Source organism: Corapipo altera, unplaced genomic scaffold, assembly GCF_003945725.1.
Source record: "Corapipo altera isolate COAL_440 unplaced genomic scaffold, ASM394572v1 308, whole genome shotgun sequence".
Lineage (NCBI taxonomy): Eukaryota > Metazoa > Chordata > Aves > Passeriformes > Pipridae > Corapipo > Corapipo altera.
This window is the reverse complement of record NW_020884925.1, coordinates 928489-943912: the sequence shown is the minus strand read 5'-3', so window position 1 is coordinate 943912 and position 15424 is coordinate 928489. Positions and strand designations below refer to the sequence as shown.

Sequence of the window (15424 nt, the reverse complement as noted above, 5' to 3'; positions counted from 1 at the left end):
TGAGCCTTTTGGAAAGCTTTCAGGTTAATGATTAGGAGCTGCAATGAAGAGCCATTGTCTAACACAGCTTTTAAAATCAGAAAAAAATACTAAAGCAACAACTCCGGGATGAATTAGCAAATTTGGGAATGCAAAAACTGAATTCACACTGAAATACTTCTAAATAAAAAGAAGATGGGATGGATCTGCCCTGCTGCTCTCAGACGACTGCAGAAGCTTCGACAAATTGAAAACAATCAGGGAAGGCATCTTCCAACACTTCAGCTATGCTTGCTTCCATACCAGGAGATCCAGGGTTTGATGACAGAGAGACATTAACCCTTATTTTATACATTTAAGAACATTTTGATTTCTCCTTCCTTTTGCTGCAGTTCTGGAGTATGAAGTTGGCCCTTTGCAGAGCACGGACCCACAGGTCTGAGCTGATATTTTACTGCCCACAGCAGCAGTATCATCCGAAGTATTTTCTTTCTTCTGGTGTCTCCCAGCACAAGAAATCCCAGCACATGAGCAAAAGCTCAGTAAATCTGGGTAAGCAACATAAGCCACAGCTCCAGTTTCTGGAGTTGCTGCCGTACTGGGAACTGGAGTGGGATCACATGGGTGCCAGAGTACGCTTCAGAACGGGTTTATTCAACCCATTGCCTCCCACTCATGGATCTGTAAAGACTTGCCTTAAAAGAGTAGGAGAAGGCGATGGCATCATTTCCATATAATTCTCCCAGTTTACTATTTCAGCAGCTCTGTAATAGCTCCTCTCCCGCCGCAGAGGAAGCCCAGAGCCCACAGTGCTGGGGACACGGAGAGAGGAGGACCCCCAAAAAAGCTTTGGCCACCCGGAAAGGAAAGGATCGGATCCAAGAGTCAGAGTCCCTGATAACCACCAATTTCCCCCTCACACCAAACCTCCAGGGCCGTAGAGCTGCTCTGATATGCTGAGAATCCATGAACTAGAAATGGGTATTTAGGAAAAGCACTAGCAGACCTGTGTCTCCCAATCCCAAACGACACACAGTCACCTTCCCTGCCCATCCAGAGAACACTGCTCCCACAACCAGTGCCCACAAAGTGTATTTCAGCCCCTTCCCTCTTGATACCACTGCTCTTCCAGACACCCAGTCTCTGCTTTTCCTCTTCTATCCTACATGACCCCAACCCTATTAAATTTTTCATCCCATCACACTTAGTTTGGACCAGTCACATTGACTGGTCCCCTACACAGGGACCACAAACGTATCCAGCACCATCAGACAGGAAAAACTTGGTTTTCTCCAGGTCACAAGCACCCCAATGGCAGAAAGAAGCACCATTTGATACTGTCAGTTCTGCACAGTCTCTACTAGAAAACCACATGGGGATGGTTTCAATTCTTGTCTCAGAGCAATATAACAACTCACTAATGCCTGGCTTTAATAAAGAACATTATGTTGCTTCAAGAGGAAAGCAAAAGCACATTTTGCCACAGAAAGAAACGATGCTGAATGAAGGCAGAGTTTAGTGACTGGCAATAGGTACCAAAACACCTCAGCTTAGCCCAAGAGCAGGGCTGATAAATCCCTTCCCTTACACAAAACTTCAGAGAGGCCAAGGAAGCCTCCAATCACCCAGAATGGCTCAGCTACTCACCAGCTCTATTTCTGCCTGAGATGAAGTAACAGCTACTCGGATTATTATTTTAACCTGAAATAGGGCAGTAACTGGGCAGGACCAGACCAAGGACAAACAGCTCAGACAGTATTTATTTCAGCAGCAACACGAGCTCACTCAACCCCCCTGGTTCCTGGACCTGCCACGGGCCGGTTGGTGACGGGAGCACAAGGGAAGCAGACACAGGAACTGACCCGGGGAAGGGGGTCACTGGTTTATTTTAACCCAGGACAGGATCACCGTGTGGCCAAACAGCTCAGCTGGCACAACTTGGACAACACGGACTTGCTTCCAAGAATTTTGTCTCAGTCTGCCAAGAGCCCCGTGTCAGGCATGTTAAAGTTGGGTCCTGTCCATGTCAACAGCTCCCCAAATCTTCCTGACCCAAAGACTTAAAACTATAAATTAAATTATACTGGTGTACAGTTTGATGCAAGCTATAGCCAGATGCCCCACTTTTTTCCTCCATTATCCCACCAGCTAAAAAGAGCAGGACTAGTCCTCTCTACCTCACTGTCTGGGGGTTGTATTCACCTGAGCTATCAAGCCTCAGATTTTGATAGTAAACTATGGCAGTACTGCCACTATCTACAGTGACGTGTTGTCAGCGTAACCACGTGAGCCCAACAAGACAGAAATACACTTTATTTTTTTTTAAGTCAAAGTTGGAAAGACTGGAAGTGGCATATGTCAGGTCAGCTATCCATCAAGTTGATAAAAGGCAAACAAGCCAAAGCACTACATTTGGGTTTCAGGGGAACGCTGTGTTCAGTGACTCAACTCCTGAGTGACCTGTGTGATTTTGGGAAAGCACAGTTCTGCTGATATGAGCTCCAGAAACTCTCCTGTTCAGAGGCAGAAACAGATGTTAAAGGAATATAGCTGAAAGAGGAATTGTACATCTGCTTTTTTTTTTTCCTTTAAATCATTCTGTACAAGTCTTATGGAGTCCCAAAAAAGCTTTCCCTGCTCTTTTCCCTCACTCCTATCGGTACATTGACTTTGCTCTTCCACCAGTCAGCACTGTCCACTGCCAGGTTCTGGTTCAGGGCTGTACCCACATCCTGGCCTCTATAAATCTGTAGGAGACTGGCACTGTTCCTCCCCATCAGGGAGGAAAACTGCTGGCTCTGGCAGCTCCCACTTCCAGCAGCTCCTGCAGTGTACAAACAGGCCACTTCAGCCCTGGCCAGTGAATGACTTCCACGGAGAAGTCCTGGGTATTGCTGACCAGGATTTTTCACGTCTTCAGGACAACAGAACTTGGCTTTTGCTGCTCTGAGAACGTTCAGAGGCATCACCTGGTCCAGGGACAAGGTGTGGGCAGTGTTAGGAGGGTGCTATGAGCAGACCAGTGGAGGTATCAGAAGTAACCTGGATAAATACTGATGCCATGGCAGACTTGAAATGTTTAGAAGAAATCACGCAAACTCTGAGAGGATGAGGATGTTCTTCTGGCTCTCAATATCACAGTTATATTAAGAAGGGCAAACTCCTGATAACTTGTGTTCTTTTTCCACAGACAGTTTCCACAGCAGGTCTGTCTGTAGGCTCCAGTGTGCACCAACAAAACAACTAATTGAGTTTCTCTGGGTTAAGTTTTCTACATTCTCTGCAAAGGGCTCTCAAATTGTCCTTTTCCTGGTCTCAAAGGTCCTTCCAGATGATGATTAAAGGAAGGGTGTCCCCTCTTTGGACAGTGTGCAAGCAGAGGATCAGACCCCAAGGATGTTCAGCACAAACACGTCCCTTGAGTGCTGGTTAAGTCTCGAGTTCTGGGTGATCTGTCTCCCACCTGCTTTTGTTACTGGGCATTACTGAAGAACATTTATCACAGGGTGCTCAAAGAGTTGTGTAATACAGAGGATATAAATAATCCAGCCAAACTGTACATCACCTCAAGACAAGCGCTCTCAATTCCTAAAAATCAGCTGTTTCCAGGATAACCTGACTGTGAACAGAGCTTTATCCCCAGGAATCAGAGCTCTCACACTCGCAGGTTCTTGGGGGAAATAATTCACTATGCAAAAATCTCACAGGTCCTGGATCCTGACTTCTGCTTCAGAACCTTGTAATTAACATTTTCCAACAAATAAAGGAAGAAGAAAATTGTAAGGGATGATAACTCCCATGAGCACAACGAGGTGGCACCCACAAAAACCTGTAAGACAGAAGTCTTACGTGACAACTAAGCAAAAGCCATCCCAGTTAGTAACTTCTCTGGTGGCAATGCCAGGTTAGCTCAGAAATATCTGGATATACAGTCACTGGTGGCATGTTAACCCTTCAGAGACATTGTGGCTAATGACAAACATGGGCTTAAGCCCAAGAATTTGTAGCCAGGGGCAATTTACAAGAACATTAAAGAATTTTTACAGAGGAAAAAAAAAAAATCCTTAACATTCTTCCACGTTCTTTCTCCTCCAGTCCTCAGTCTGGTGAGCACTAGGTATTTTATTTTTCTTCAGTTCTCTGTCCCTTATTGCTTCTGATTCAGTCCCTTCCTCAAAGCAGCACCCACTTTTACGTTCCATTCTCTCTTCATTTAGACAGTGAGGGATTTTTCCCCACTAACTGAAGCATCACCACATACCATAGCACTTTAGGAAAGAAAAAAAGCACTTCCCTTGGGCTGACTTCATCTCCCCACCACTGGGAAAATCTGTTTTATACAGGTGATGCCACCTTGACAAACGGGCAGTGAATCCACCCAGTGATGCCTTAGTCTACAGCTCTCAATCAAGGAAAAAATAATAATAATTTAGCCATCTTAAGAAACTATTTAAGCCCAGGAAACCATTGCCAATGCAGCAGTGGCTTGGGGATGTAATCTTTGGCAGCATCTTCAGGTTGGCAGCAGCCCCAGCACAGATGTGGTTATGGCTTGTACCACTTCCCTGCAAAAAGCAGCTTTACCTGCAAAAGCACTTTGTTCTGCTGGCACAACCTGCATCTGCACTTGGAAAACCTGCCAGCATCCTTTTCCCAACAAGCCTCTTCTAGCTCAGACCATTTTTTAATGATGACTTGGCAGTTTATTTACCATTACTCTGCTCATTTATTCTTACTTAGTTTTACAGCCAACAAAACACAGCCCTGGCAACATGGTATTTTATAAGCCGGGATTTCCGCTACAAGAAGTAATTTTGCCTGTTTACACCCCAAAACTTTTCCCTCCCAGGGCTCTGCAGGAGCCACCTTTGAAGGGAGAGAGATGTTCTGGAAGCATGAGGAGTTTAGCAATCACTTGTTCATTCTTGTTCCCAACAAGATATACCTCGAATTCTAACTGCAGCCTCTAATTGCTGCAGGTATTTTTAAACCAGCTACCTGAGCTCTCTCGAGTTCAGAGAAAACAGTCTGGTGGGATTCGATACAGAAATAGCAAAACACAACTTGTACAGCAGTGGGGGAGAATGGGAAACCTCCAGTATTTTCACCATTTTCTTGTCTAAGGCTTTGATGACTTGCCTCTACCCAGACTTGCACTCAGGAGTGTTTCTAAAGCAGTTGAGTTAAACCAGCAGGTAGGTGCAGACCCTGTTCCCTAGAACCTTTCAGTACAGAACAGGGAACAAACCTGGATGTGCAATTTGGTATTTGATGGACCATGCACAAGAATATCCTGTGTCTCTTTCCCAGTAAAATATAACTGTCATCAAGGCACTGGGCTTTGCAACAGGAAAACCCACCCAATCAGTCCTGCTTTCTACCTGATGTGCAGGACAGCAATAGGAATAATTAATTACATTAATGAATGCTGAGCAGGCTGGCACCCAACCTCCCCCAAATCTGAGTGCTGCCTGCAGAGATACCTGGCAAGGCACAGCAGGACACCAGTCAGGGACTTACACCGTGGCACAAGAGAAGGACAGAGATCCCAAACACCCTCCTTCCAGACAGTTTCAGTATCCACCATCCCAGTTATCCCTAAAGACAACTCCAAGCCCTTCCACTGTCCCATCCTAGAAGTTATCACCCCAGATAGCAATGTTTTCACCCACGTTTTCAAGTATTACTTTCAGCTCTCTTAACAATACAAATAAGGATATTTCAAGCCTGTTGTTCTACCAAGGAAAATGAAAAGACTGGTTATTACATAACAAGCTACTGTATAGCTAAAAAGCCTATAAATCAAAGAGTATCACCTTTATTTGCTCAGAGAGCCTTTCAGTCCTTGCAGATGTATTACAAACCATCAAACCAAAGGCATCTGACATAGTATTTCACCAGATCTTCATTGTATTTAGAAATTGGGGTTTTTTATTAAATTGTTATTTTCTATTATAGTTATTTTCCTCCATGCATACTAGGCAGGATTTTACTCCAAAGACTTTCCACTTTACACTGTTGCTCCCAGAAGAAAAAATTATGCTGCTAAGAGCTGAAATGTTGCTCTTCCTCCCTTTTTATTAAAAAGTTGCTGTTCAGCCTAGTTTTGATGCACATTGATCAGCCCAGTCCTGTCACTTCCAAGCTCCTGCTCTGGAATGTAACCTCAAGACATGGCTCCCCCACACTCTCCTCTCCACATCTTTCCTTCCACTCCATATTTCTCAGATCCTAGATGACTAGGATGTAGATTATTAGGAGTTAACTTATCCTTAAGTTATTCTTCCCCCACAAGAAAGCTCATTCCAAGGGAGACTGTTTATTCATGTGAATCCTCCCGGTTTCCCCTAAATCCCTCTCCACATTTCTATCTGCCACACAATGGAATGCTGACTTGCATTCGTGTTTTGTTGCACAAGAACACACCAAACCCACAGTTACCAGTTGCAGAAGGGACCAAAATTTGGAACAACTCTCCACAGGTCTTCCAAAAATTAGATATGCACCTGTAATTACACACATAACCAGAACAGGCCACGGAAACACTGAGGTGAGGATGCACATCCATTTCTTTTCTTGACGGCAGAGCTGAGCAATTAAACACCATCACTTCTGGCAACTGCAGCAAAGCAACTGCTGAGCTGGGCTGAGTGATAAGAGCAGAGAGGAGGCACTTTAATCAGAATTCCAGGATTCCCTTCAGTACTTGGCCCTGCAAGCAGCTGTATCCAGGCAGTGAGGGAACAGGAACTGCCCAAGATAACATCCATGCAACCACGTTGCAGGTGCATGTCTCTGTACACCCCAAAAAGCACCTCTTGGGATGAGTGTCAGGCACTCAAAGCACCAGAACAGTTTGAGGTTGTTGGTGTTTCAAGCCAAGCAGCAAAGGGAGCCAACCAAGCACAGCCCAAGTGCCTCAGCTCAGAACACCAGAGACAAACCTCACACCAGTGACCCAGAGCGAAGCCCTGCACGGAGCAGTCACTGTCCCACCAGCCTCCACACACAGCACAGCAGCACAGGATGGCAAAAACAGCCCTGGCCTGCTGGGATTTTATACAGTGAGGTTGTTCAAACACCAGCTCCTTCCTCTGTGGCTCTGGAGAAGTTTTGCTACCCTTTGCAGGGCAGCACCCGACACGCTCCTTCGGGGCTGACCCAGCTCACTAACACCAGGAAGGAAGTGGAAACTTTCAGAACCACTTCAACTTTTCATTTCTTTGTCTTGGAAGAAAGTCTCTTCACGCTTTCTCCTTAACAGCAAAGTAAATTTTAAGTTAAAAAAAAAAAAAAATCTTTGAACTAACACCCAAAGTAATCAGTTATTTTGCCAGTTGACTATTTTCAGGTGCAATTACACAGATTCTTCTGGTTCTATTAAGTGTGTGTTCTCCACTTTGAGAGGACTTTAACTGTACCCAAGTAGAAATCTCTTGAGCAGGAGCTCCTCTCTATCCTGATTATGTGCTGAAAAACAGAGTTTAGAGTCTGCATCCTTCACAATCCTACTCCAACAATCACAGACAATTTTTCTGAGGGGCTGCAAAGACAATAAGCAAATATCCAAGCTTTTAACTCCCAACATTGAGATTAACTCCTCCAGCTCCCAAATTCCTCAAATCACAAAGCAATGAAAGCTTGATCTTCTGTGAATTAAAATACACCCTCTCCACATGAAAAGGCATGTTTGTGATGTCACAGAACATGGAGGGTGCCCCAGATCAGGAAGTCAGGCAGAAAACTGAGTCTTTTCTTTCACACCTTTGTTTCAGCCACAAGTACTCTCTCAGAAGATCAAATTTTGAAGCAGATGGCCAGGACAGGATCTGTGTGCTGCTTGTTCCTGGAAACGAGAGGTGCCACATGGTGCTCTGGGATAGAAGTTTTGAACCAAGGAAGATACAAAGGCAGGAATGTCTTAGACAAGACTGGGGGGGAAGGATCTTAGTGTGCCATCATCTGTAAGTGGGCACCAGTGAGAAACCACCAGTAGCTCAGGAGAAGGCCAAGAAGGCAAGTTTTAGGTAGGTGGGATGCAGGACACCACTGTTACTCCCAGGTTACAGCCAAGAACCACCTGCTCACAGGGTGAGCAATTGCTCCCCTGTCCCCAGCAGCTGTATTTGGATCCCCTCCCAAATATATCCACAGAGGACCACAACCTTTTGCTGTCACACAGACGTGCTGGAGCCTGGCAACAAGGACAGGCAAGCGTGACATGGTCATGGAGAAGCAGTGCCATCAACAGGGAGCACACCAAGAGGATACATGTGTCCCTCTGAAGCCAATTCTTTCCAAGTTCTTCCCTCTACACCAGCTGGATGCCCCACCACTCTCAAAAACTGCCCAAAACAGAAGGCAACACCACTGGAAATGCCAAAATGCATCACAACTGCCCAAGACACTTGCACAAGGCTGACTCACTTCTTCCAAGGGACTCAGATCCTGTTGAAAGTTATCTACGTAAGGCTTTGGATCCGAAAAGATTCCCAACATCTGGAAAAAGTTCTCAGTGTAAAAACAAGGAAAAGATTTGATGCCAGCAGTTGTATTTGAGTGCTGTGTATGTACAGTGGTTCAAACACTCACCACAGTGAGCTCCTCCAAATACCAGCAATTATGACTCTGTACTGCCACACCACACAAACAAGAGCATCTGTAGTTATATGGGCACTTCAAATTCTGAAAAGCCAGAAGTACAAACTCACATGTGAAACTCAGCTACTGAGGAAGCTTCCCACAGCAGTTTTCAGAGCATTTACTTACACAGTGTTTTCATCACAGCTCAAGATCAAAAGCTAAAAGCAAGCTAAGGAATCCTACACAGGCCAAACTCAAGGTTCCCAATGTTCCTAACACCAGTCACCTGGGATGGTGAAGATACTGCAGTATTATCAGTATTTCCCTTAACAAATTATTATTCTTTTTTCCTCCAGCTGACTCCCTTGTCACCTTGGAGCCTCCTGCACCAACATCCCACACAAACCCGGCAGCTCTCTCCCAAACATCAGGGATCTGTATTCCAGGCAGAGCTCAAATGCACCATTTGGCATCACCAAGAGCTCCAAACCCTCCCAGGTGTTTTACAACAAACGAGGCTGTGCTTTCCTTGCAGCTACTGAGTGACTTGATGAAATTCAGCAGCATGATGTGCTTGCATCCACCCAAAAGCCTCCAAACACTCTTTATGGCTGTCAGTGATCCAGCCACCAAGAGAAAACATCACCTCAATACTCAGATCCTCCTAATTCCAAAGCACCAGAAGTCAGGAGGACTGGAATCATGACCCTCAACAGGTAAGTTTGGGACTCAGCTATGTAGAGAGGACTTTCAGCCTTTGCAGTTACTTCCCATAAAGTTACAGCTCTAATGACAAATTCCAGGTTCTTTTCCCAGCAACCAACTTTCCTAAGCAGAGAAATGAGTGGTTACGTTCTCCAGAAAGAAAAGGCTCCTACAGATAAATTCTGTACAAAAACCTTGACTCACTGTTATAACACAAGCTCAGCGTGGGGATCAACCATCCCTTCCTTCACCCATCACACCTGACACCACCAGCAGAGCCACATTCTTGTTTGTCTCATTCATGGAGTAAAGAAGAGAGATTTGTTTCAAAACAGAAAACTGAAAACAATTCAACAGGTGCCAAGGACACCTGAATGAACACAAGGCTGCCCTACAATCCCAAAGAGCATCAGAGGTCTGGGGTTTATTTCCTATTAGGAACTCTAACTTGGGCAAGGCTAAAACTAAGGGATCAGAGCCTGGGACAAGTATAAAAGGGGAAGAAGCCGCGTTTTCATTTTTTGTGACGCTCTATCACCCAGAAATAGAGCTTGTTTTGCATCAGCTGCAGTCTCAATTCTGACTTCTCCGTGGCACATTGGCTTCCAAATTACAGCAGAAACAACCCTTCTACTTTGCATAGCAAGAATGGTCCTGCTCACTGAAATTAAACCCACAGGGAAAAGCAACAACTGTATTTACTATTTAGCTTTAGCTTTTCAGAAACAAATATTTTAAGTAGCTAAAAACTGAGTGTTTTCGGTTTCACACTGAAAACACCCCAATTCACACCAGTCCCCATCTGAACCCCAGTGCCCCTGAGAGAAGGCTGCCTTGGTGTGATTTTTGGAAAATTACGTTGAGACAAAAGCAAACAGCATCAAATGTTTTCACACGTGGCCAACCACGAGATTTACATTTGGCCAAACAGAAACCTAAAGCACTTAGCAAATGGGTCACTTGAGTACAAAGCTGAAATTCCTCTGGAGACTTCACAAGACTTTTCTACCTGGTAACACTAAAATTTAAAATAATACTAAAAAAAAAAAAAAAATTCTATTATACTCAGAACTACATGTCTTGGCAGCCAGGGAACAAACAACATGTCATTTCCAAAAGCTTTGCAGTGATTCCTTATACCAGATTCCAGGAATGCTTTGACACAACGAAGTTTATTCCATTCCTTGGAAATATTAAATGCATTCCTACTATAATGAAACACCTTATAAACGCCACGTGACAGAAACATGGAGTTTGACAAAGCATTTCCTTCCGGCATCATAACATTTAGGGCCCTGACATGAATTTTACTATCAAATAAGTAACCAAGGGAGGTTTGCTGGGAGCAGACCCGGATGGAAGCAGCCTCAGCCTCAAGTGCTTCCGCCCACAGACTCCCACCTAACGCTCGTCAGGCAGCTCCGAGCACTCCGAGTTTCCAAGATGTCATCTGGAACATCAAATACAGTTCTAAGCACGACCCTGTACAACAGCAGCAATTCCTGTTGCTCACTAGCAAGTCATCCCTGTTTTGGACAACATTTTTGGAATGTGCTGCCCACAGTACATTGAATTTCCTAAGTTATGCCCAGAAATCAGGATGTTTTGTCCCAGTAAGTGGACACTGTTTAATAAGACCCCTTCTGCAACAATGGGTTTGCACTTGCTGTGACAGAGCTCCATTTAACCAGGGCTGTGGAATTCTGGGGGATATCTGCACTGCCTCAGCTCTGCTGGCCTCTGGAAGAAGCCATTCCTCAACAAACATAGCTTTGTAACTTTGGAGAGGCCTGGGTTTGGGCTTATTTTAATGGCACAGCTTTTATCCAGTAAGGACCTGACCTTCACCATGTCAATGAGAAGCCCGTATTTGCTGCAAATGCTCTGATGTTCCACATCCCCTGTTCTGCTCTGAGAAACCTTATTTAAAGCCTCTAGTAAAAAAAAAAAGGTATTTTGGGGCTAGACTAACTTTTGTTGGATCCAGTGATGTCACCTCTTTCCAGATAAAGCCCAGGTTTGAAGCTCACCATGCTCATGATCACATGGCAGGTCAGGCACAACACCCAGTCACATCCAGGATCCTGATCCCTGCTGTGGGATGGGGAGAGGAAACAAGAGTCCCAACTCCCTTTGTGCCACCTCAGAGCTTCGCCCCAGTATTTTAAATGCCTCACCATTACAAAGTCCAAAAAGCATGAATATGGTGACACCACAGTGATGTCACTGGAATGCTCCAGAAGAAGGTGAGCAAAAAGGGGAAATGAATCCAACCTGGAAATACTGGAATTGCACAAGCTTGCACCAAGGCAAGGAGAACTCTGGGCCAAGCCAGGCTACAGAGGCACATCATGTGCTCTACTCAGAGCAGAAATAAATATGCCATTCTAAACGTTTTCTGAGTTTATTTTCAGAAAAATCTAGAGCAAAGATGGAAATAGCAATCTGATTAAAATAAAAAAAAAAAGTTAAGAGTGGCAGCAAATTATTTGGACAAAAGTTCAGAGAGGAAGAATATGGGCAAGACGTTCAACTGTGGGAAAATGCCTTTGGGGAGGAGGAAGCCTTTTGTTCCACACCACCTCTGTGTCTAGGTTTTTACAGTCCTTTGCTAAGTTATTCTGCCAGCGGCTGGAAAACCACCAGAAATCAGCCTGTTTACTCAGACAACTAAAATCCCAAATACCCTGGCAAATGGCTCTCTGCTCTGCCTCATCAGCGACAGGATGGAAGGGATACTCTGAGCTGAGGTTTAAAAGTCTCAGTCAAGTGACAGCACAAGGTTAAGGGGTTATTCATACCCCTATTTTTGCATTTGGAGAGCGAGGGGAATTCTTGTTGTGCGACACATGGAGTCAAATCAGATTAGGAGCATAAGTGCCAAATACTGTGCAAAAATCACCATTAAACACCTGAAATCTTGCTTATGTTCAGACAAGAAAGAGCAAGTGTAAAATATTCCGAATATTTGAGACATTCTGAGACTTGCCTGGTTCACTGCAAGTTCAGTGGTCTTAGGAGGCCAAGTGACAGAGCAGTTTGGTGGTGAGCCCACTCCACGCCACAGTGAGAGTCACAGGGTCTGTGACCAGGGAGTTTGCCACAAGTTGGCTCCTACTTCTGCAAAGCCCCCATCAGATCAAATCCCTGTCCTGAAAAATTCATGTTTTTCCTTATACAGCTTGTATTTGGAAATGACTAAATGGAGGGGGAAATAAATTTAATTCAGTCCCTTCAACTATAGCACTGCCAGCTAACAAACTGCCCAAATGGAGTGTTTTAATACAGAGTTACACCTGCCATGGCTCAGACACCCCCCCTCCAGATACTTCATGACTGCCTGTTCCCTTTTCCCCTTGCTGCAGCTGCAAAACAAAATCCCATTTATACCTTACACCTGGATCACAGAAAAATCACTGATTATAGAGCACAGGACCTCCAGCTGAAGTTTTCAGGCTCTGCATTACATCCTCCCTTGAACAAATAAGTTCAAAGCACTCAAAAACGTAACCACAACCATCACCCTTTGCTACCAAGAACCCAACACAGACACACAGGGATCGAAGCCATCCGGTACTTGACTGGAACAAGTGAATCACAGCTCTGCAACCGAGGATCCGCAGCAGGATCCCGAGCCAATGTGACTCCAGAAAAGGTTTACTGAACCAGAAAAGCAGCAGCAGCAATCCTGGTTGGGCGCCAAACACAAGGAAATAAACACAAGGGAGCCCTGGAAGATTTCACCAGCAGCCACACAAGTGGGGATGAGCAAATCCTGAAGCACCACCTGAACTCTGGTCACTCAGCTCCAAAACAGCCCAGAAATCCCATGGCAGGAAGTTGGCATTTAACAGCCATGCACAGCAACTGAGTGTTTTCCTACTCTCTTCTGATGCATTCCAGGGCTTAAGTTGATTTTGGGTCCCGAGTTTCCCCACGACATTCTGAACAGACTGGCTCAGCCAAACCAGGAGGAACCACTGCAAACGCAGCACCAGGAGCAGAGCAGCAGCCAGGAGGCTCTGTGGGGGCAGATCTGCAGGGTCAGGCCTCCCACGGCCACTCCGGGGACAGGAGCGAGGGATCATTACCCAAATCAACTTCTCTCCACTAGTTTTGCAATGCAGAGGTCAAGCACTCACATCAAACAGTTTAAGGGCAGTGTAAAAGGGGGGAAACAACTCCCTCAGATCAGAAATCAGGACCTTGTCTAAGAAATTAGTTCGCAAAGAGCAGGCAGGTGAGTCCCCCAGCTGGGTCTGGAAAATGCACAAGCAGGAACGCTCACAACTCCTCACTGGCAGCAACTTTTCCACCACTTTTCTTATGCAGAGATAATAAGGAGTATGGCAGAATCTGTCCAATACAATCAGTATGGGCCACAGTCTTAGTCATTAAACACAGACCCACCATTTTAATGGCTCTTTCAAAGAGTAAAAACCTGAAGTTCCCAACTGTTTTCATGTCTGCTTGCCAACTGCTCCCCTCCCTATACTAGGATCAATAACTGGGAGCAAAGGAACAACCCTGCTTAACTATGAGATCTTCTTTAACTGCAGGGTAATCAGCTAATCCGGGCAGACTCCTTTATTCAGCTTTACACGGGCAGCACTATCATTAAAGTTATAAAGTTAATTTGACTCAAGGAATGCCATTTACTAATTTAGCACGCAAATGCTTTTACAGTTGTTTGCATCCAGCTCCACATAAACTACAGGGGATTTACAGCACACGAAGCAACATTTTAAAGCTGCTGTTACAGCCACTGTAACACTGTAACAGAGCACAGGACAGTGGGGGGAAAGCATTCACTGAGGGAATGCTTTTTCGTGTTTAAAGGGATTTACCAGTACACACAACCAGCAAAACAACTGTTTTCTGGGCACTAGATCCCTCAATATTTAATATCCACAGATTTTTCACATTATTCCTGTTGGCATGTAAGAGAGTAGCATCTCCTATTTACTCTGAATAGTGAGTAAATGGGAACAAAAGAAAACCCATCACCTGCAAAAAAGTCAACGGCATCAGGAACTTGATGGTGAGCTGGAGCCAAACCTTGCCATGAGCATTTAGCAAGGAATGCCAGATTGCTTCAGTGCCTTGAATTTTTTCCCCAAAAGCTCGGGAGCCAACAGATAAGACTTAGATACTTTGATCTAAAGAAGGTAAATGTTATTTCGAACTCTAGTTCACTTTTAAAGAGACATTCTTAAAAACTGGAGATAAAAAAAGTTATGGTTGCGAAGGGATTGCTCATATCCCTCCTGGTCTGTGCTGGAAATAAACACAAGGTTCAACTCCTGTGTGTAGGAAGGGGGAAGGGAAACGGCAACAAAACCAGAGCGAACGCCTCTCCTGGAATTCCAGGACTTGCCATCCACTCCGCTGCTTACCGAAGGAGCTGGAGGGGCTAAAGCCCCCCGACAGCATGAGGATGGAGTGGGACAAAGGCAAAAACACAGATCACAGCCCCCCGCTCGCATTCACACAAAGAAAGAGGAGTCCTTTTAGTGCCAAGGGCCTCGTTCCCGACGCTTCCATGGCAGGAAGCGAGATCCTGGCCGGCCCCAGGGGCCTCTCGGGGGAACGGGGTAACGAGGAGCCTCCTCCGCCCCAGGAGGTGCCGGGGAATCCCCCCTCATCCAGGGGAGGATTGGGGAACACCGCCTCCACCCCGGGGGGCACCGAGGAGCGCCCCCTCCACCCCCAGAGGGTGCCCAGGAGACCCCCCTCTCACCTCCGGGGGTGCCCAGGAAGCACCTTCACCCCAGGGAGTGACGAGAGGCCCTCTCATCACCCCGGGGGTGCAGAGGAGGAGGCTCCCCTCCAACTCCAGGGGGGACCGAGGAGCCCCCCTCTCACCCGGGGGTCCCTCGCAGTGTGTGTGGGTCCGTGTCCCGCGGGCGGGCCGGGCCCGGTGCCCTCTCAGAGGCCGTTGGCCCGTCCCGCCGCCCCCCCACCCCTTCGGCGGTGTGTCCCCCCCCAGTCCCGCTGCCGGGGGCCGCACCTGGATGACCTCGTTGACCTCGCGGATGCACTCCACCATGTGCTGCAGGATCTGCTCGGCCGTCAGCACCTCGTAGCGATAATCCTCCTCCTGCTCGGGGCCGCCGCCGGGGCCCGGCCCGCCGCCCAGGCCGCCACCGCCGCCGCC

At 46.2% G+C, this 15424-nt stretch overlaps 1 protein-coding gene across 1 annotated transcript in view; it reads right to left on the bottom strand.

Annotated features, from left to right (window-relative positions):
* Positions 1-15417, bottom strand: part of ARIH1 (ariadne RBR E3 ubiquitin protein ligase 1) — a 50388-nt gene extending 34971 nt beyond the window's left edge. Inside the window, exon 1 of the mRNA XM_027657789.1 lies at positions 15278-15417. Within this exon, the coding sequence (XP_027513590.1) occupies positions 15278-15316 (39 nt within the window). The 5' untranslated portion in view covers positions 15317-15417. The remainder of the gene's footprint in view (positions 1-15277) is intronic.
* Between the last annotated feature and the right edge of the window lie 7 nt (positions 15418-15424).